The 21,928-nt window shown below is 45.2% G+C and overlaps 1 protein-coding gene across 1 annotated transcript in view; it reads right to left on the bottom strand.

Moving 5' to 3' along the window:
- The window catches only part of CLIP2 (CAP-Gly domain containing linker protein 2), a 79,190-nt gene that overhangs the window by 8,036 nt on the left and 49,226 nt on the right, over window positions 1–21,928 (bottom strand). The window contains exons 5-14 of the mRNA XM_065694512.1: window positions 19,263–19,476; window positions 18,090–18,287; window positions 16,926–17,029; window positions 14,749–14,809; window positions 8,061–9,005; window positions 5,608–5,665; window positions 5,062–5,145; window positions 4,493–4,649; window positions 3,822–3,981; window positions 3,074–3,259 (exon numbers count right to left, since the gene is read on the bottom strand). Of these exons, the coding sequence (XP_065550584.1) occupies window positions 3,074–3,259; window positions 3,822–3,981; window positions 4,493–4,649; window positions 5,062–5,145; window positions 5,608–5,665; window positions 8,061–9,005; window positions 14,749–14,809; window positions 16,926–17,029; window positions 18,090–18,287; window positions 19,263–19,476 (2,167 nt within the window). The remainder of the gene's footprint in view (window positions 1–3,073; window positions 3,260–3,821; window positions 3,982–4,492; window positions 4,650–5,061; window positions 5,146–5,607; window positions 5,666–8,060; window positions 9,006–14,748; window positions 14,810–16,925; window positions 17,030–18,089; window positions 18,288–19,262; window positions 19,477–21,928) is intronic.

Raw genomic sequence — 21,928 nt, 5'->3', positions numbered from 1 at the left:
CCAGCACTGAAAAGGACATTTGCCATTCCCTGCTTCCCATCTCTGGGGACAAGTCTGGCAGCCAGGACAGGCTGGTCTATCTTTAGAATGCACAAGAACTTTTAAACATTTATAATGTTTCTTTAGGAGGGATAATATGGAGCCCTTCAGCTTCAAAATGACAGTACAACCAGCACAAACAAGAGAAGAAAGCTGCAGCCTGAAGTCACAGCATGGCAAGTGTCAGTTGTTTGGGTCTTTGAAACCAGATTCACAGTTATTGGTGGATTGCTGATGGCAGCAAAATCAGATATTATAGGGAGACAAGACAACAAGGTTTAAATGCTATCATCAGAGGAGGCCTAGCTACACAGGTTCTTTTCTTACTGTAACCTCAAAGGTGCGATAATCCTATGGAACAGAGGTTTTGTTTGGGCAGGAAAAGCAGGCAGAGATTCAAACTGAGCTCTGCTTTGAAAGCCTGAACTGCTAATGTTTACCAGGCAGCGAATCCTACCCAGATGGATGTCAACAGTGCTGCTGTAGTGACTCAGCCCTGGGGTCTGCACCCACTCCACAGCAGATTCAGGCAACAGAGCCTACCATGGCTGCAGCACACCCTATCTCTGCACTAAGCAGCTATCAGGTACTAGGAGTCAGGTTTGAAATTTGGTCTCGGTACATGGTCACGATAATGAAAAAAGTGGTGCTATTCACTTGAAATGAAATGAAACAACTCCCAGAGCAATCACTGCCAATTCTCCAAGAAAAGGCTCAAGTGCCAAATCCTTGTCACTTCCTGCAAAGCTTGTGTCTCCCAAGACATGGAGAAGATAAAGATCCTTTTCCTCTATGACAGGACAAATACTTTTCAGCCGCAGGCATGGAAAGAGCAAGGCAGCAAGTACTTGAGGATGAGATGAAGACAGTGCCACTATGCTTCCTCAGCTCCTGCACCCCCTTTTGTCTAACACCAAGGCCAGCCAGGCACACCAAGGACTGCAGAATGTGGTGGCTGACTAAGGGAGAGCAGCAGCAGCTTGTGGTAATTACAGATTTCCTTCTTGAGCTGCAAAGTGCTGCAAAGTGAAGGCTTTACAGACAAAGGGAGAGTGATGCCAAGGCAGATCCCTGGGCAACAGCTGCTGCTGACAGAGAGGAGACAGGAGGTCAGAAGGTAGTACAGAATGGGTTACAGAAGACATGTGGCTTCTGGGGAAGAACCATCAATTCACTGACTAATACACCAGGATCTCTTTAAACTAGCAATGTCCTCAGGCTCAGCCTGCAAGCCCCCAGTTAACAACTCCCCTTCATAAGAGAAAGGATGAACAGATATCATACTGAAACTAGGGAAGCTTTGATCCAGACTTCTTTGTAACTACGCACTTTAAAACCCTGATATCAATAGGAGTTTGAGGCCTTGCCTCCTGCAGTAATCCCCCAGCTGTCTCCCAGTACCATGGCTTGTAATTGAAGGCATAATACTATCTTGTCACATCTCTAAGATTTAAGCATGAAAGTATCAAAGCAACACCAGGGATAGATTAGCTGACCTCATAAGGTCCACTCCAACTCACTTTATGGAAGATATCTTCTACAGCTGGGGAAGAAATAATTACCACCTGCACCACCTCTGGAGATAGAAATGTGGAACAGAAGACTTCTTTTTCCTCAAGGGACTGAGCATTAAAGCAGAGACTAAACTTTTCCCACCCATCCTGCAGCTTCCAGCGGATGAGGCTGTCATGATGCACTTTCACTTGACACATAGCAATTACAGCAGGAGCTAAAGTCACTCCAGAGGTAGTAACAGGATTATAGTACATCTTGGTCTGCCACTAACTTGTCATCACGGCTACAGCTGTCCTGTCTGGTGCTGGCAGACGGCTGCCTCTGCTGCACTGTGGGATATAGTGACTTGTCTGCAACACACAGATGCTCAGCTGAGCCAGCAGAGCTCTCAGAGCTGCAATGTCTACCATGCACCCTCCTCCCGGCTGTGTCACTCCGAGTACTACTGTAATGCAAAACAGCCATTTGATGTATCTGCAAACTGTGCAGAAGACTCTGCCATGGGAGGACTAGATTTGATACCACCACCACCCCACCACCCCCCGCAATTACCTACTCAAGACATCTGCACCTGCATTAAGGAAAACAAGCTCTCTGCCCATTCTCTGTAGCTAGTGGCTTGTTTTGTACTATCCTAACGTGTCTGTTTGAGTACGAATTGTAGCTCATTACTACAAGAGAAAGACATGTTTCAGCTAAGAATTTAAGTAAGCAAGCACGTGAGGAGCACTAGTGCATCTGGGCTCTGAAAACCATGACCTGGTTGCAGACACAAGAGAAGATACAGCTAGAAGACAATAAAGGACATGAAGCACAAAGCTTGGCACAAAGGGCCAGTCACTTTGCATGAGGAATCAGTCAGGGCTTAAACATGAGATGGGAAAAGGCAAATGTGGAAAGTCAAGCCATTTGCAGCCTTCAATTTCACAAAGAAGGATGCAAGACAAGGATAGAAGCACTTTTGCTTTTGTCAGAAGAAACAAAGGGAGACCAGAGGAAGCTGAGAAGAGAAAGCAGTAACTGGAATGGGATCATTCATGGTCCATCAGCAAACCCAGATCAGATACAGACATTCCTTCAGGAGCTGGCAAGAGAAATGCAAAATCTTCCCAGTCACCTCCAAAGTTTCTGCTTATGAGTTGCAAGGAAACAAGACTTTCTGAGAACAGGGATGGCAGAAACCTTCAACCTTCACGTTACAAATTGCCTGTACCTCAAGGATACGCAGCCACATGTTGTAGACAAAGAACAGTTAACTCATGCTGCAACCTTCCCCAAAACACCACATTTAGCAACCATTCTTGCAAAGCACAACAGAATCCATAATTACCAAGTAGTGAGGCTTTTCCTCATTCTAAGCTACATCTGACAGAACAAAGTATTTCTAAACTGTTTCAAGCAGAAGGAAAGCGTCCCAGCTGACTGCATCACCCTCCACAGCACAGGGCAAGATCCCAGGAGGTTGCTTTGGACAGACCTGAGGGCTGAGCAACCTGTGAAGTGACTGCTGATGCTCTACCTGTGTTTTCTCAGAAGAGAGCCTCATTGCTTCCATGAGTTTCTCCATCTGGTGGCCCTGCTCCAGCGCGTTGCGCAGCACATCCTCTGTGCTGACCAGCCGGTGCTGCAGCCGGATCACCTCCGACTCTGACGAAGGGTCGATCAGGGAGTATCGCCGCTGATCTGACACAGATTTTTCCTTGTCCTTACATAGCAGAGGGAAAATAAGAGCAGGTTAAACCAAATCACTAAAGAAACTAAGCAAAGCAGAAATCCGCAGTAACTCATACAACTGTGTTTTGATTTCAACAGTAGATGGGGTCGGAGCACAACTCTGAAGGCAACTGTACATGCAGCAGTTCCAATTTGTTCCCAGCAGAGTTCAAATGAATTATTCACATTTCAACCACTGGAGGACACTGAAGTACACAGGAATTGGAGGACATTGCTTATGCCTAGAACAGAATGTGTAAAACAGTGTGGGGTAGCTGACCTTCACTCTCTCCCAGCCTTAATTTGCCATGGATCTAAAACCTATGGGAACAGAAAAACACTGGAAAAGGACACAAGGGCATTTTTACTACTTAATGAGTCACTGCAAAGCCAGGTCCAATCTCACAGGCACTGTCAACGAAGGTCCCACCAGATGCTCAGCAGCACAAAAGCAAGCACAAAGACTTGGAGTAAGGGTGAAACACTACCCCCAGTAGCAGCACAGTGCCCTCCAGCCTGCAAGCCAAGGCCAGGAGGGGTTTTGGTGTCCTCACCAGCACAACCAGTTTCTCTCGCAGCCCCTTGATGTCATCTTTGAGCTTCTGCTCCTTCAGCCGCCACTCAGCTTTGTGCACTTCCCGGCTCAGGTCCCGTTCCGGCCCAGGAGAGTGCCGGTTTGCCTCCAGCAACAATGCTCTCAGCTCATTCAAGCTCCTGGAAGAAGCAGAATGGAAAGGTAAGGACATTTCCAGAGCTCACACACCACTGGTGTCCTGCTGTGCTCCCTCCCACTTTTGCTACAGATCCAAAGAAAGGCCAGTGAACAAACGTGACTCAAAATCCCATCACTTCAGGGGCTTCAGATCTCCTATCTTCCCCACTGTGACAGCTTTAGAGACTGGGACTTGCCCAGGGAACTGTATTTCAGAGCAGGGTAGCAGCCAGCTTAGTTGGCATGAAGATGACTTCATTCAGCATCTACATGTGCACTGAACTGTCTTGCAGCCCCTGGCAAGCAGTGAAAGCGCAGCCCCTTAGATAATTCACAGCCCCTAATTTTAACCAAATTCCCACAATAAGCATCTCTAAAGAACAGGAAAGTTGGGGGCTGGACTTCAATGACTCAATGTCCAGGTTTCTTTTGGTGGTAAATTACAGCACCTTGAACGAACACACACACAGGGCCCCCTGTCTCCAGCTCTGTCCTTCAGACCTGCACACTGACCTTTCCTTCTTGAGTAGCTCCTGGCTAATGAGGACCAGTTGCCCCGAAGCATCGTGTGTTTTCTTGGTCAAGGCTTCCAGTTCACTTTCCAGACGTTTCTTTTCTTTTAACACCGTATCAGCCTTCTTTTCTGCTGTTTTGCATTTGTTTTCCAAAGCTATGAGAAGCAGAGGGGAAGGTCTCAGTCCTTTACTTGCATTCCTGCTTTTTGCCTTTTCCCAGTTACCACTCATAACAATACAGACATGATCAGCTCTGGCCCTAATTAAGGGGAGATCTTGGAAACAACACACCCAGCTCCATTTACCTCTGCCTCTTTTAGTTTCTGACACTCAATAAACCCAAACGCTCCCTTCACAAGACACAAGTACCTTCTGCAGTTTTTGTGTTCAACTCCTGAAAAGAGACTGGAACTGCTGAACAAACTTTTACCAACAATCTGCATTAAGACAGGCAGGGTCCTGGTTTACACCAGCCCATCTCAGCACCCAGATCCTTGTTCAATACCAGTACAGAGGACAAGCAGGGAAGCACCTAGTTCCCACCAGCACTGGATTAGGGAAACTTACCACTTACTTGGGCCCTTAGAGTTTCAGTCTGGGACACCAGTGATGACACCTCTTTGTCTCTTTTGCTCAGCTTGTCTTGGAGGTCTGCAGGGAACAAAGAGACAAGACAAAGATCGGAAGCTTAGAAAAAGCTTTGTGCAAATCAGGAAGGGATCCAGCATACGGGGCAGGGTGCAACAGGGGCACAGCCACGATACCCTCCATTGGCAGAGGAGCATCAGGAGACAGATAATGGGTGTTTCTCACTGCACCAAACTACATCCAGACATTAGAAGGTATGACAGTTGTGAAGCCATATCAGATAGGTTTAAGAAAGCAACCACAGGGATAGGAGGAATAAAACATTAATAAACAGGGAAAGGAACTTAGAGCACTTTTTTGTTACCAAACAACAAATGCCATGCAACAAAATCTGACAGATGAACCCAGTTTCCCAAGCCACATCCACACAGCCTTCCCTACTTCCCTACAGCAGAGTTAAGGGAAGGGAAGGCATATGAATCACCAGAACAGTGTTCCAGGATAAAAAGCAATAAAATTTCATACCTTCCATAGTTTGCTTCATCTTTATCTTTTCTTCTGAAATATCATTAGTTTCAATCATCTGAAATAAAAGTAAAATACGAGATGTAAAGAGCCCTTTACTCCAAGATTCAAAACAAAGTTAACTACAAAGCCTCACTCAAAGCAGAATTGTATCCAGTACTTAAATTACCATCTTCTACATCTTTCTGAGAGGGGAAAAAGGCTTTTGAGGAGTCACTCTGGATAGTACTGAAAAAGCTAAATGGTATCACCTGAGATTGCCCCAAACCACATGCAGATGAGCACAACAGTGAGATTCACCTAGGAGGGAAGAGAGAAAGCTTGTGGGCTTTCCCCACAAGCTCCGCTTCCAGTTTTCACACACTCAAGAGTTTGTGCAGAGCAATGAAAGAGCTGCTCTCCTTCAGCTACCAGTCTCCTGTGGTTAATCATGGTGCAAGTCCTCTTTAGCATTCAGCTTGAGACCCAGTCAACAAGCTCCTCAACTTCTGAACAATCTAACTGTGCCTAAACTTATGAAAATGGTACCAGAATATTATTAATTATTGGAGAACTAATACATTAATGAAAACAATTAAAAGCAAATGTTGGTCCACACAGGAGATTCTGCTTTTCCTCCATCCTCTTTTGTCTATACTGCAATGAAAAGCCAGAGCCTGCAGAGCTCACAGCCAAACTTTCCATTGCAGAGGCCACAATTCAGCCCCTGAAGCCTCTTCACATACAGCAGCTTTCAGTGGGACCTCAGCACGTGCCTCAGATGAAGCAGTTGATGTGGCCACCACCACCGGAAGCCCTGAGGTCAGTCCCCAGGAGCTTGAGTGGGCTTCAGGATACGTCCAACAGGAGCAGGAGTACATCCAAAGGGGAAATATGCCTCCTGATGTACTTGTAGTATGGAAAAACTATGTAACTGCTCTTTGGAAGTGCAGCTGCAATTCCCGCTTGAAGGTCTAGGAAAGACCATCCCAAGACATGCTTGAAATACTTGGATAGTTAACACTGCAGTTACATTAAAAGACATTAAACAATAGAATTTGCCCTGTGACACTCATGCGCCCATACATTTCTTCCTATATTTTCCTGATTCTAAACCAACACATAGCTGAAATCATTATTGCAACACTCCCTGGTTTTAATCTGGTATCAATATCCCCCAGAGCCCTCTCATTTATCTAAAGGGCTCTGGAACAAGCCTCCAGCTTTTAGCATTCATTCCTGGTTCAATATTGGCCGTAACATGTGATATCTTATAATAACAACCCACTTTTCCCAGGGCCCTGGCTGCACTTATTGTTCACAACTGTCTTTACTAGATGAAGGATGGTGGAGCCACCCCTGAAACACCATAAATGCTGTAGATTCCTTCTTGGGCTTTTGCCTCTCCTGTCCAGTTCAGCATGTCTTTCTGCTGGCAGGAAGCTCTGACTTGGCAAACTAATTCATGGGCTTGGCCTTGCGGCCTAGAAGTGCAATCGACTTCAATGGGGCTGTTCACATTGGCAAATTAAACAGAGGGATTAAATTCACTTCACTGGCACCTCAGTCTGGAACAGTGACTGCATCACCAGCAATAGATTTCAAATGAGTATTCTTAACATGTGCACACTTCCTGGCTTAGTTTCATTTTCTGCATCCCCCCAGGAACAAATTGTAAGTTGAGTTTTTTTGCTCATTTCTTATGCAAAATCCAAACACAAACAGGGGTCCAGCCTAGATCCATGAGTAGCCATCTCCCCCCTCACTCTAGTGCGAAGTGAGCCACATGTCCCTTACTTCCTCACACTGGTGCCATCCTGACCCCTGCTAGCAGCTCTTCCACTATAATCCTCAAAGCCAGCACTTCCCTGTGTTTCCCATGTGCTGCAAAACCTCCCCATGGCCTCTGCTGTGTTGCTGGCACACACCTCCCACCCAACCCTATCTGCTCATCCCCCTAACCAAGGCTCTCAAACCATGCTCCACATCCTGAGCAAGCTACATGCTCTATCTCAGCATGGGCAATGGCTCTTCTTTCACCCTGCCCTCCATCTACCTCCCTAAGGGCTATTGCTCAATGATACACTAAGGCTGCTACATGGAGGACAACAGCAGTATTGCAGAAATGATGCTTTTTCAGCTCAGAACACTGCTTGCTTAGGATGAGAGCCCATCCCTCACAACCACAATAACCCTATTCCACTGCTGCAGCAGTCTTGTGCCTCTAAGCCCAGATGTGGCCCACTTGTGCTTCTCTTAAACAATTGTGCCACTGTACTGGTTTTCCAGAGTGGGAAGACACCTTCAGCATGGAGATGCAGTGCAGAAAAATCATTATCAATGAAGGTAAAGACATCCACATACTCTGAGGCATTAAAGCCTCAGAAAACCACTTAAGGTAGCACCTGAGGGTTACTCTTAGGAAGGGTTACTAAAGGTGATGATAAACAAGCAAAATGACCCAGAAGTCATACATTTGCATGCTGAGAAGGATGCAGGGCCTCCATGGACTGCAGCTTGTTCTCTAAAACAAGCACTTTTTCCTGCAATCTGTGGATCTCCTGTTTGCTCTGGGCTTCTGTTTTCTGTAACGTTTCATAGTCCAACATCTTCTTCTCAGCCAAAGAAATCTGTTCTTTTAAGAAAGCTATTGCTTCTGTCTGATCCGTATATTCACCATGAAGTTTCTCCAGTTCAAGCACCCTCAGCTCAGCATCTCGACACCTGTCCTTCACATCCTGGAGCTCAAGAAGGTGCTGATTGCTCTTTGTTTCCAGTTGCAGTTTCCAGTTGCTGTTGCTTTTTTCCACTTCATCCATAGCCTCTTGCAACTTCAGTTTGAGACTCTCTTTCTCCTTTATATGAACAGCTGTCTCAATGTCATGCTTTGCTTTAAGGTTCTCCAACTCAAGCTGGTGCTCCATCTTTATACTCTCCACCACTGCCTTCAGTTCCACGATCTCCTTGTGCTGGGTGTCAGGGCCTGTGTTCAGCGTGGCTTTCAGGTCCTCCAGAGACTTCTGGTGGTCTGAAGCTAACGTGTCCAACTTGGACTTCCAGTTGTCCATAAGCCCCATGTTCTCATTAGTGGCTTGCTGAACTTTATGCTTTAGGTCAACGATTTCCTGTGAATACTTCTCATTGACAGATTTCAGCTTCTCCATCTCCTGCTGGTACTTCTTTAATGTCTTCTCATACTTCTCCTTTAGCTGGCTGCTCTCCTTCTGATGCTCCTTGTTGGCAGACAGCAGTTGATCTCGTAGACGAAGAGCCTCTGACTGCAAGCCAAGGTTATGCTCTGGGGTGTCTGCTTGGTGAGAGCTCCTGAGGCACTGCCGAAGCTCATCCACCTCGCTGCGCCTGAGGCTCAGCTCCTCCTCCAGCTGCAGGATCCTGGACTTTTCTGCCACCGTGGTTAACTGCAACATGACAGAGAAGACGCAGTCAGTCCCCACCTCCCATTGCTGCATCCTTCCTTTCAGTAAGTGTGCTCCAGTGGAAGTAAATCCAAAGTACATTAGTCAAAATTCAGATACAGAGGAAAAGACTACCCAGCACCCTCCAACCTCAGTACAGTTTTGCACCAGGGTAACCATCACTGATAACTCAGTTATATCTTTGTGCCAATTGCAGTTTGTCTTTTTTCTAATATGAGCTCTAATTTTCCACAGAAAAAAACACACATTTTGGAAACAACCCTTGGAATTCACTAGAGAGCAACAGTGCTTTATGAAAAACAATGTCCTGAAAGGGCATCTTGCCAGATGATGCACAGAGGAGATGTGACTGCACATGCAGGAATATCACAAGCATCAAACCCAACATTAAGCATATCACGTTTCCTTTATTGCTCAGCAATCCTCAGCCTAAGATGTCTCTTCTGCATCATAATTTGTTTACCCTGGTGTAAAAAGGAAATGGGTCTTTTTAGACAAGAGTACTTGTTAGAGCTCATTAGCAAAGTAAAAAATAATGTAGAAGGCTGGAGGATGCAAGACAATAAATCTGGCCATGGTTAACACTGAGCATAAGGGCTATGGATTGATGGCTTACAGTCTGAATGTAGCCTAACAGGGCTGAACTACCTGTTTGTCACAGGGAGTTCAGGGTGCTGCAGCTATGGATGGAGAAGGAGAGATTTGACCAGATGAAATATCAGAAGGCAGCAGAAAAAACAAGGAAACCAAGTTAAAACACAAGTAATCAATTCCATTTCACTTCAATTGCCATTTTCCCCCACTAACCATCCACCCAGGAGGCTGTGTGGGGTTTATTTTAGATGGGCACAGGGGGATTCAAACCATTCAGCCCTTTTGGAGGACCTCATGTTTGCATTTTCCACAGCTCTAAAATCCACTGCTGAGAAGCAAGCTCACTGAGAAGCAAGTTTGCTGCTTCCCAGACCACACCAGCATGACAAAGCCCTTTCCACATCTGGCTGCTTTTAGGATCAGCTGTGCTGTTCATCTGGGCAGCCTGTCCTGTTGCAGGCATAGCCAAGGATCAGAGCTGGTCCACCTGCACTCACCATTATCTTCCATTTCAGATGGCAGCTTGCGCAACTGGAGAGGGGACAAAGGGAATGCTGATTGCAATGTTACTTCCTGTTACAGCCTGGGGCTGCCTTGAGGCAGAATGAATTGTGCAGGGTGCAGATATTATTTGGGCATGTTAATTGAGAAATGAATTGTGAAGAGCTCATGTGTCAAATGGTGGCATGGGGCAGAGAAGCAAACTCAATCTGAGAAACAAGTCCCCACATAAGAAGCAAAAGCTAGAAATTATATTGTACTACTATTTCCAAGAGAGAGAGCAAATAAAAACCCAAACAAAAGAATCAGGGAAGCTTAAATCCAAGCCAAAAATCAAAGAACCCCACAACACCCAAAGGAAAGGAACCCAAAGCAAGGCATCATGAGCATCAACGCAGGGGCCAAGCACGCTGTTCTGCAGGCAGGGCAAGTGGGGGTCGATTACCCTGGTGTCCTCTAATTCTCTGAGGAGTTTCTCAGCCTGTGCCTTCTCAAACAGCAGGCTCTGCTCGAGCTCCCGTATTCGGGCATGCTCCAACTGCGTCTGAGTCTGGTCACACAGAGGGAGAAAAGAACAGTGGAAATGGGAAAAGGGCAAGGGAGAGAGAGAAAGAGAGGGAAAGAGAAGGCTGCAACATCATCTTCAGTGTACAAGACAAGGAAAGGCAGTTCACAACAGGAGGAGAATAAAGATCTAAATAAGCAGGAAAAATCCAACCAAACAGAAAATGGTCACTACAGGATTTTACATGGTACTAGTAGTGGCTATTTGCAAGAAAATTGAACCTAGGATGGGAAACCATCCCTCTGTATTAGAAACTCTGCTTCGGTGTTTGCCTGCATCAAGACTATACTGAAGACACCTAAAAAGCAAAACTCCCACCACTGCAGGCCACCACTACAAGACCCTTGCACCACATCAGAGAATGCAAAGACCTTGCAATGATTCTCCACATCTCTCCTCAAGAACAATCACAAGGTACAGTGAAGAGCTGGAAGCTCCCATCCTCTTTTTCCTCCTGAGACAGCTTGAACCCTGCACTAAAAGAGAGTCAGGTCATGCTGTACATAGTATGTTGTTAAGACCCAAAATACACTGCACTGAAAGCAAATCAGAAATTCAGATACCAAACTGTTATATATCAATGCTTTAGGTTTGAAAACAGCTGCTATGAATTTAAATGTGATTTTGGCACTCAAACTCAGCCTTGTACACAAGAAAGCAGAACCATTGTTTTGGTTTTGCTTTTTTGGTTGATCTAAGCACAAGAGCTTTATGCATCAGTGTATCGCTTCAGTGCCCTTCTCTTAAAGCAGAAGTACCATATAACTGCACTTGATGGCAAACATCAGGACTCCACAATGACCACTGCAATATCATGTAAAATTCCCCATAAATAAAAGAGGAAAGGAGACATGGGAAAACACATGTGGACTCCAGCCTTCACAGTTTTGTAGCTTACAAACCCAGCATATTCCTTTGAATTAAATCAGACCTACAAAAAAGCAAACAAACCTGAGCAGAACCATTCCCCCCGTCCGTTTTCTGCCTTTCATTTCCCATATAATTATTTGCTTCACCTCTTTTTATTGGAAACACTTTTAAGGAATTTCTGCCCTTTTCTACAACAAAGTAAGTTCTGGATAGTTGTGTAAAAATGATGGAAACTGAAGTTTATAAAAATACATGTTTTCTCTTCCAGCCTGAAAGGTATCATTATATATGATATGTGATGGTCACGATCAACTGCCAGATATATTCAGACTACTCTATTTTATATGGTCTATCTGACTCCTGAAGGAAGAACCCAACATTATCAAAAGCCCCAAATAATATCACTTGAGTGTAAAAGTTGGCTGAATGCATCCTAAAAAGAAAAGAAATCTAATTATGTACTGAGAGGCTTCTCCTGCTCCCTGCAATGCTCAAAGATCCGTATTTCAGGATGGAAATTTTGCAAGTAAAAAAAGCAGGTTTGCTTTTACTTAGTGATATTTATTCCATTAATAACAATGGGTTTTCTTCAGTTTACACTAGCTCAAAATCCCCAAGTGAAACTTGAGCAACACAGATTTGAGATTACCTCCACTGGCGGCAGCACATCAGATACTGGCTACCTGAAGATGCTGAACTGCTACAAAACTAATCTCTACATGTCCCAAAGAGAGAGCCTCAAGACTCCTGAGGGCAACACTCAAGTTCCCAGCAAAGCTATCTCAGTTCCACCTCATATTCTTGCTCAGTATCTATCAATTCTGCTATTTTCCAATGGAAAAACATACAAAAATAGAGGAGAAAAAAAATCAGGGAAGAAAGACCAACTGCTTTACAATCCTTTCATTTTAGATTTGCATCAAGCCTTGTACTATTTCTTATTTTATGCAAACTGGTTTGCCCAGCCAGCATGACTCAGAGCTTCAATTCAACATTCTTCCATATTTGAGGAAGTTCAGATCTGGATTTTAGACTTCTAGCTATTAGCTTTGAATTACTATTGACAGACTACAAACTGACTTCCCACTGCTGTTCAAGGCATGATGCAGGTTACAGGCGATGAGCATGAGATAGTTTCTTGAAGAGGTTAATATTTCCTATAAATTACGGTCTTTCACCCTAAAAAGCCTTTCTTAAAAGGTTTTGTTTTCCTGCAGTTGCTTTAAACCTTCCAAACCACTATAGCTTCAGCATTGCCAAACAGGACCAAAAATGGGTTTAATTCATTCCAAGGCTAAATCCACAGCTCTTTCTTTATCAGAGGTTTAAAGACTTGATTCATATCTCTAGGCCTTCAAACACTGATTTCTTTGGGCAAAGAGCTTCCAGGGATGCTGCCTGCCATGCTCAGCACCTGGAAGTCCCAGATTTGTTCAAAACCTACATGCTATTGTAAGAAATACCGTGCGATTTAGCCTTCAAGACCAGAGGAGAGCAGACAATGGTCTCTGGGTTTTGCTTTTGGTATTTGAATGGTTTGTTCAGATCCAGCTGGGGATGCAAAGGGCTCTGCTAGCAGCCACTGCTTGACTTGGTTGTGATTTTACATTAAGAGTACCAGAAATAACCATTTCCAGGAAATGCCCTGCAACATGAAGGAGCACTTACCCCCCCTGTTTTCCAATGAGAGTTTTATTTAAGTGTACTACTTGGCTTCTGGAAATCCTAACTAGCTCCACAACAAAGCAGGAAGGTGGGAATTGTCTCCAGTGAGTCAATCATTCACTCTGAGCACACAAATTAGACAGGATAGGATGTAAAAACTGACCACAGGCAAACCTTCTGTCGATGCCTGTGCTCTCACTGGTGCTGGACTCACTGGGAACACCCCAGCTCTCTGCATCACAGGAAACCAAACTGCTCCATGACTCTTTCTTAAGAAGTTATTTGTTCCTCTGTATAGATGAACATGGAGGTGAAGACAGGACCCTCACAGCCTGCAAGAAGTTTGGCCATATCCCTATTTGCAAAGCAACTTCTTCCCAGCCCAAATGACAATCAGATCTTTCCTCCGTGTAGGACCTGCAGGCATAGAAGCATTAACGTCACAGCAACTTACCATCTTGCTGAAACATGGTGTATTTAAATATATAGCCAGCCCTGGTCCCATTGCCATTATTACACAGCCAGGCCTAAACACTTTTAAGCTTACACAGCGGCAATTCACTGCTATCAAAGTGAATGATGGATGGATCAACCACCCTTCTCCAAAGCACTGGGGAAAACCCATCCTCTAAGCTCAGGAACTACAGAAACCTGACTGACCACTAGCAAAGGTATGCTATCAGTACACTGCTGATTTATACCTTGCCAAACACATTATTCTGCTTCTAGATATAGAGGAGAGGCTTATGCCACAATGGTCAAAGCCACAGCAACATATTCCATTGCCTAGTTTTCCCATTTTCCTGGGCTTTTACTGATATGCCCTATGGAGAAGCACAGAAGCAGGTCCCCTGACATTTCTGGCTGTTATTAATCTAGCACTCTAGCTAAAGTCCTTTGATTTACACATACAGAGCAGAGCCTTAATTTCACAGAAGCATCTTTTCCATTTCTCCCCCACAGTAAAGCCTCCTACTCAAGGGCAAGCTCCCAACATCACTTCCAGATTGCACAATGTTCACTGCCACAGCATCCCCCCGAGCACACCCTTCAAATGAACGGGTATCCTAGTGTCAAACCTCACACTCATGGGCAGAGGACTCCACACAGGGATACCACAGGTCAAATCATACACAGCACTTCAGCTGGAATAGAATAACATCTGACAGGGACAGTGACTAAACAGTCAGGTAATTTCTACAGTGGAAAAACGTATGTTGAAATGCATTCAGATACAGTCAGAATTAACATGGCTTGGCAACTCCTGGTGACACTTAAAGCCAAGTTGGCTGCACGTGATTAATTCTAGGCAGCTCATAGCATTATTAGTCATAGGCAACATACCAAAGAACAATCTTCACAGTTTATACTGCGGTGTTCACAGCGCATCCAAAGCCATCAGTAAAGATAAAGTATTGTTTGGAGTTGAGCAAAAGGTGGCAGAAGTTAATCAAGTGAGTCCCCACGTGCAATTTCAGGTTCTGACCCCACATTCAAGGGGTGTCAAGGTGTAAGGGTGTTAGGAATTACCTCCAGATCCCCCTTTGTAATAGATTCTTCCTCCACACGGAACTGCAAGTCCTCCACTTTCCTGAGGAGGGGAGAAGACACAAAGAGAAATCAGTACCACCCAGATCAACATCCCCTTTCTAAGCAGCACTGCACATGGGCCTCTGCTACACATCAGAAGCCTGAGAGAAGAGGGATACAGACAATCTTTGTGCACAAACAGCTTAGAAGCAGCTAAACAGCAAGACCCATGGAGCTAAACAGTAATAAGCAAGGTTTCCACATAGCAAACATTTGCCTTCTTGCAAGGTACATGCTCACAGATGTGCTGCTTCTGCTGCACCACCTCTCAGCAGGCATAACTGCTATTTCATTTACACTGGGATCCTGAAAACATGAAAACCACAACCAGGTTTCACTGGTTTACATGGATGTTGTTATCCTGCAGCTGAGCACTGACCAATTCCTGTGCCAAATGCACAGGGTCCATACAAATTATTCCAAGGGAATCAGAGCCTCTGCCTCCTTGGCAGAGGGTGGGCAATACGCAACATTTCCAAAGCATGGAAATGGGGAGCTGCCCTGGCAGAAAAGCCTTCACCAGAGCTTGTAGAGGCCAGCAGTCATGACTAAACACACATAAACCTACATGAACACACAGAGACATGACTAAGACTCTTTTGTAAAGTCTGAAGAGAAAGTCCAGTAATGATACAAAATAATTCAGTTTTCTTCTAACCTCAGCCCTCTTTGTTCTCTTCACTGACTAAAAAGAAGGCAATAATGAGGATGTTGAGCTGGTAGCCAGATGTAAGGACTCAGATCCCGTTACAGATGAAAATCACTGTGAATGTACATATCTAACTTCATAAACAAGCTTCCTTGTGTAAACCTCCTCTAATTAGAGGAGGCATCTGTTGATATTTAGGAAAGGAGTCAGCTGTCTTGGGTTAAAAGGCCTCCTGGAGCTGGGAAAGTGAGCTGCCTACCAGGAGAACACGAAGACTTACGCATAGAAGAACAATGCATCCTCAGGAGGAGCATCATTCAATTGAACTCAACACTGGTTTCAGTTACTTAATACACAGAAATGTATTTCTATTCCCATTGAAGAGTTTAATTGTATATAGACAGCAATTGGACTCCAAGAATGACAAGCAGATCTTCACTCTTATCCGGAGAGAAAAATGTATGCATCATCATGCATATAGGGATGGGGCCTCTGGGACGTGGGGAGATGATCAATCACACTACAGTAAGGCTGTATTCCAATTTGACTTCACTTCCTCAGAAGGAATGTCCTTAAGATCAGCATATCCCAAATGGAGGGGAAAGAAGTGGTCCTTAGTAAAGCCAGGTTGTACAGAAAGGTTAGGGGTCTGGGACAGCCCAACCTGCACAGTTCTCTTTATTATCCAGTACTGTTATCTTATACTGTATCCTTAGCCAAGGCTTTGTCCCTGTCCAAAGCCTTGGCGTTAATTAATCCCACCTGTACTGAGCAATTCCATTTCACAGTGACATGGCTGAGTTTGGTCACGGTTTTAAACCTCAGAGTAAATGACACTACCAGAGCCCTTCGTTCCTTCAGGCAAATAATGCTCCTTCTCCATGCATTTGGCAGGAAACCACGTTAAATCATGAAACTCATATGCAAGTATGAGCTGCCCTGGCTGTTTGCTTTCTGCCTTTAAATTGCTTTGTAATAGTGGGGTATTAGGTTTAGCTGAGCATATTCAAGCAACCTGAGACCACTCACATCACAAAAGTTAGCTCACTACAACCCCACGAGATAATACAACATTGAGTTTTCTCTAAGAGCTATACGACATAGGGAGGTACAAGACTAATTGGAAATATTTCACTGTTTGGTTGTGATTAGCAGCAGCTTGTCAGAAAAATGGGGGCATCCACAGTACTGGAAGCTCAATCCTAGATAAGACTCATATCAGGTGTGCAACTGCAGCAAAACTGTTCTAAACCTCCCACTACCTGAAGCAGTACAACCCTTCCCCACACACAGTGTAGACCACAATGGCCAGGAGGGTGAAACAACATATCTGAAGTACTGAAAGACATCCAAAGATGACTTTCCCAGTCGCTTTCTTCTCCTTAGATCCAATGAATGATGTTCTTGGGCAAGAGCCTCATCTCCCCCCTGACTTCATCTCCTCCACACCCATTCACTCCTGTTTTACCTCTTCTCCTCTTCCAGCTGGTTCAACAGTTCAATCTTCTCCTTCTGCATCACATCCACCAGGGTTCGTGCTCTCTGGAGGTTTCCTTCTGCCTCTGTGACGTACTGCAGCAAAAAGAGAGCCCGAGCCACAAGAGTTACAAGTTTAGAGTTGTTTAAGAAAGGGTCAGAACAAGAGAACAGAAGGTTTTGATGATCTGTTTCAGAGGATGCTATGATAAGAAGGCAGATTTTCCAAAGAGGCCATTATGTAGGGATCAAAAAGGAAAAAATTGAGCAATCTTCAGCAGCTGTAAATTTGATCCATGCATCAGTGCCTCTCTGACTTGAACCCTTTGGAGAATCCAGCTCTGATTAAGAGTTAAGAACTTGAAGACTCAATAGTTGTGAAAAATCCATTCTGAGGTTACCAGGTGCAATTCAGCTCTGGTCATGAAGCAAGAGAGACATTTCAGGGTTGCACTAGTTCATTTGTTACTGGTAACTACTGGAAAATACTACACACAAAGATGATGTCAGCTTGAGGCTGATTTGCCAGTCTCTCCTGCATTTCTGACAGGGAGGCATGACAGCAACCATTGAATAGCCAGATCTTGACAAAGAGAACAAATACAACTCCTCTAAGCATTTAAGTGCATAAAGTATCATTTGTACAAATGTTTGTGCAAAAACCCCTCACATGATCAGCCTGATTTCCTTATAGGTCTTTTGACTTTATTCATGTGATAAAGACCTCCTCTCTGGTAGGCAAGCAGTGGCATATAACTGAGCTGATGCTCTCAGCAGTGTTTGATAACGTCAAGAAAACACTGCAATGCAGTCACAGCCATAGCCAGATTGGGTGAATAAGGGCAACAAGTTTGCCCTCTACTTGCATTTCAGCATTCAAATGTAGTTTGTGTCTGGTGGATCAATATCTGCTGTCTTTCTTCTGGCACAGCCCTTTTCTGCTCCTGGCTTGGGGTAGACAGAGCCCATGGGATGCTGGCAGGAGCAGAGAATAAGCCTCAGCTCAACCCACCATGCAGGAAGCTGTCACCACTTAAGAAGCAGAAATTCAAAGCCCAGGTTTCACATCAGGAAGCTATACTGGGATAATTTTACCTAAAACTCTCAGAGGATGCCAGATATTTGAGTGCTAGTGATAAAGCACATCACCTCCTACCTGCTCGTGTTGGGCCTTCATGATGGCAATCTCTTTCTCCACCTCGCAGATGTGGCTGGTGGCTTTGGCAACCTCAGCCCGCTCCAGGTCACGCTCTGCCAGTAGCTGTTCAATGTGCTGCTGCTTCTCCTTCAGTGCCTCCTGGAGAGCTGTAGTGCCAGAGATCTTTCGGGCATATCGAGAAGAGGTCTCTGTCAGCTGGAAAACAAGTTAAAAAGAGACAGGGGTAAAGTTATATCCTTCTCAGACTGGAATAGCTTGAGGCCCCTGTTAAATCTGGAATGTAGCTCACCTACAGATCCTTCATTACACTGTACAAAGCTGCAGTTCCAGCTCTGGACCCTACAGGTCAGGTTATGTCCGCAAAACATCTGTGCATTGCTTACAAGCTCAATGGCTCTTCTGCACTGCAGAAGAGGGCAGGGCATGGGGTGGGAAGTGGATCAGGAAAAGGTATTATTGGATCATCTGCCTTCTTGAGTATATTTTATTGATGACCTGTGCTGGTCCAGTCTCAAACAGTGAGCTCAGCTACGTAGACTGCTCTCTGCTGTAGACTGGTATGTACAACTCAGATCCACTCCCAGTAACAGATACTGCACCTTTGTCCCCAGCCAAGATGACTGCAGGTGCTATGCAGCACACACTACCGCAGTCAGCTCTTAATACTGCTTCCTACTCTGGTGTTTACCTGCTTGAGTACTTGCCAAACTACAAGGCATGTGATCCAAGACAGTGTCACCCTTCCAGAGCAAGACACAGTCATTACAGGAGCTTTTGCTTAGCTGTTTGATACAGCAGTACACTGCTACACAACCATGTCAGACAAGAAGCAATGCCATTTGTCTGCAAGGATCCTATACAAAACCTGCCTTGACAGTGGAGCTGAGATTCCTCCAATTACAGAGCCTGAACTGCTATTTGCAATGATCCCACTTGCTCTGTATCTGTTACAACTTGTGTCCATGGAGGAAGTCCTATTTGTAAGGTGGGCAACAGTACCCCAACGCTCCACTCTCCATCTCATTGATGGTAAAAGAGCAGCTGCCCCACTGCAGCTGCTGAAACAGAACCCCAGGCCTTTGTAGAAGGCTTTGTAGCCCAGAACTTTGTAGAGCTGGGTCACAGAAGAAGTGGATAGAGGCTGTATGGTCTGCAGAAAGAGCCACTTACCAGCCCGCTGCGGCTGGGCCTGCCACCAACAGATGATGCCACGGAGCTGACAGAGCTGATGGAGGAGCTGCTGGGGCTGTGGGTTAAGGCAGACACTCCCATGGCCATTCGTTTGCTCTTCTTTGCCTTGGCAGGGCTGGTTGATGGGAAACCGATCCGGATCACCTTGTGGATGGGAGCAAAGAGGCCAAACTTGGGAGGACACTGAAAATACCTGTAACACAGGAAATGCACCAAGTCAGAAGTGGTAGAGCATCCAACTCACCCAAGCCTTACGGAACAGCATTACTAAACAACATACAACCTCAGCCCTCAGCTAATCTCTTGGTGTTTTGCTGTGATATTGCTTCCTGTGTGCAAGTGGTTAGATTATTCTCTTTTCCTGCCACTTAAGAGTAGTAGCTATCTCTGTGTTTTCACTTGTGCTTCAGCAGGGAAACCCAACATAACTGCCATGCACTAGTTGCTGTGCACTTTGATGAGATGCAAGGAAAGACCCATCTGTTAGCCTGAATAGCACAAAGATCCCAGTACATAAACACAGTGACAACACATGCATTCACCTTCCGCCCAAAACCTGAGTGTGTTCTCTACCCTGTTTTGCACAAAGTCACATAGTAAAACATGTCAGAGAGCTCTGAATCACACAGCTCTGTGTTGAGTGTTCTACAGGGTAAAAATCTTTCCTCCCAAAACAGAAAAGGGCAGCTCTTTGAATCTAAAGATACCATTACAGCTATCTCCAGTGTGCACCATATCCTCTGGACAGTACAGAGAGGAAGTGGTTCCTATGCAAGCAAACTTAGAGAGAAGCATCCAAAAGGGAGGATCAGATAATTATAGTGCAAGCTCTTCCACAATTGCAGTGAGCCCAATGATTATGTCTCTCCAGAGCCCTATTTCAGAAAACAAATTAGCCAAAACCCACAGTGTCAAACATTGGAAACTCCTTCAGAGCTTGGGCTGACTGGCTCAAGCCAGGGTTCATTTGTTGCAGGCCAGCTGCACTGCAGCAAATAAAACCAGCTCACCTCCAGGCCTGACATCCCCTTCTTTCAGGGGAGTAGCCAACACAGAAACCTGTCTCCTTTAGGAATTCTTTCTCATCAGCTTCATAGCTAGGCTAGGACTAAATACTGGGCTATAATCTGTCCTATGTTAACATAAAAACCAGGTCCTAATGAGTAAGTGACAAACCCAGCTTTGCTAATACAAGTCTCTCCAGATGTGAGCAGCTGTTTCCCCAATTCCCTTTTATTTTGAAGTACTGGCAGCCACATGGCTGTGTCACAGGCAGACCTCTGTGTGCCTGGGAGGCCAGAGTGCAGCCTGATCTCCAGCCAGATGAGAAAGCGATTCATTTGCAAATGTCTGCTCAAGCCAAATTCTTCCTATAAAAATCTTTATAAAAAACCCCAAAACCCTACAATCCAAAAATCACTTCTTCCCCTGTGCCTGCTGCCAACACAGGCCCTTGGGGATGGAAAACCAGCCATACCACAGGCTGACCTAGCTGCAGAGCAGGGACCCAAGGAAGAAAATCAGTCTGATCTCTTGCAAACCCAACCAAAGCCCTGTTCAGCATCATGATCTCCAACTGCAGTAGACACAGGCAGACCAACAGCATGGTGCAGTCCCTTCCGCAGATCTCTCTGGTCTCAGCATAGGCTGATACTTGTGGCTGTACAACAGTGCCAAAGGCTAAGTCCCTCAGAGGTCCCCTGACAGCTCTTAACAAGTCCAAACTTGCATTACTACGTCCAGACTGGAAGTGGTTGCAGTTAACTTTTATAGTTCAGAAGCAAGAATTAGATCCAGAACACTTGACAGTGCCTGCCTGAAAACCAAGAGCTGCTCTCACTGAGTGCTAAGGAGCTTTATACTCACACTGCAGAAAAGAAACGGGGAAGAAAAGTGGTGGTGTGATGCCAATAGAAACTGCAGGTGGGAAACAGCACAAAAAAGTTTTGTAATAGATAAAAACACCTTCAGTGTCCAAGGCTGACCTGTTTCAGACTATGTGAAAGCAAAGGTACGAGCAGTTTAGTGGGCATAGGCTCCCATAGGAGCAGAGGCAGAGAAGGAAGAACAGTAGAATAAGCAGGTAAAGGTTAATGTACTAGAGGTGAACAAGTGGAACTTGCTTGATTTTGTGGACAAGAAACCAAAAATCCACACCAGCACCTCTCTAATCTCCAGTGTAGACAGGAGAGCAGCCTCCACTGCCTCAGAACCAGCTCTCTGGACTCAACTCTCCTGCAGCAGACTGCTTCTGCAGCAGCAGGTGACCTGGCCAAGGATGCTCACTAGATGGCAACAGCCACCAAAGCAGAAAGACTCGGGATGATCCCTGCCCGGGCTGATTCTGGCAGGACACGCTCAGGGCAGTGTCAGGAATCCTGTGGCAGACATAAGGGAAGAATGACTGAGGTGTTCCTGCACGTAACAAAGGAGTCACTTTTACTATGTTGGGTTCTCCTCCAAAACACTGCTGTTGAAATTGGGATGTGCTATAAGAAAATCAGAAGGTTGGATGAAGGATCAAAGGACAAGCAGGGACAATGCTGCAAACCTGCAGCCAGATCCTTGGTGAACAGAGCACCCTTCAGCAGGAGAGTCCACACATACCACTGCTGTATTGATAGTATCCATTACTGCTCCAAGAT

The sequence above is a fragment of the Lathamus discolor genome, chromosome 14 (assembly GCF_037157495.1).
Source record: "Lathamus discolor isolate bLatDis1 chromosome 14, bLatDis1.hap1, whole genome shotgun sequence".
In the NCBI taxonomy this organism is placed as follows: domain Eukaryota; kingdom Metazoa; phylum Chordata; class Aves; order Psittaciformes; family Psittacidae; genus Lathamus; species Lathamus discolor.
This window is presented reverse-complemented; position numbering and strand designations above follow the sequence as displayed.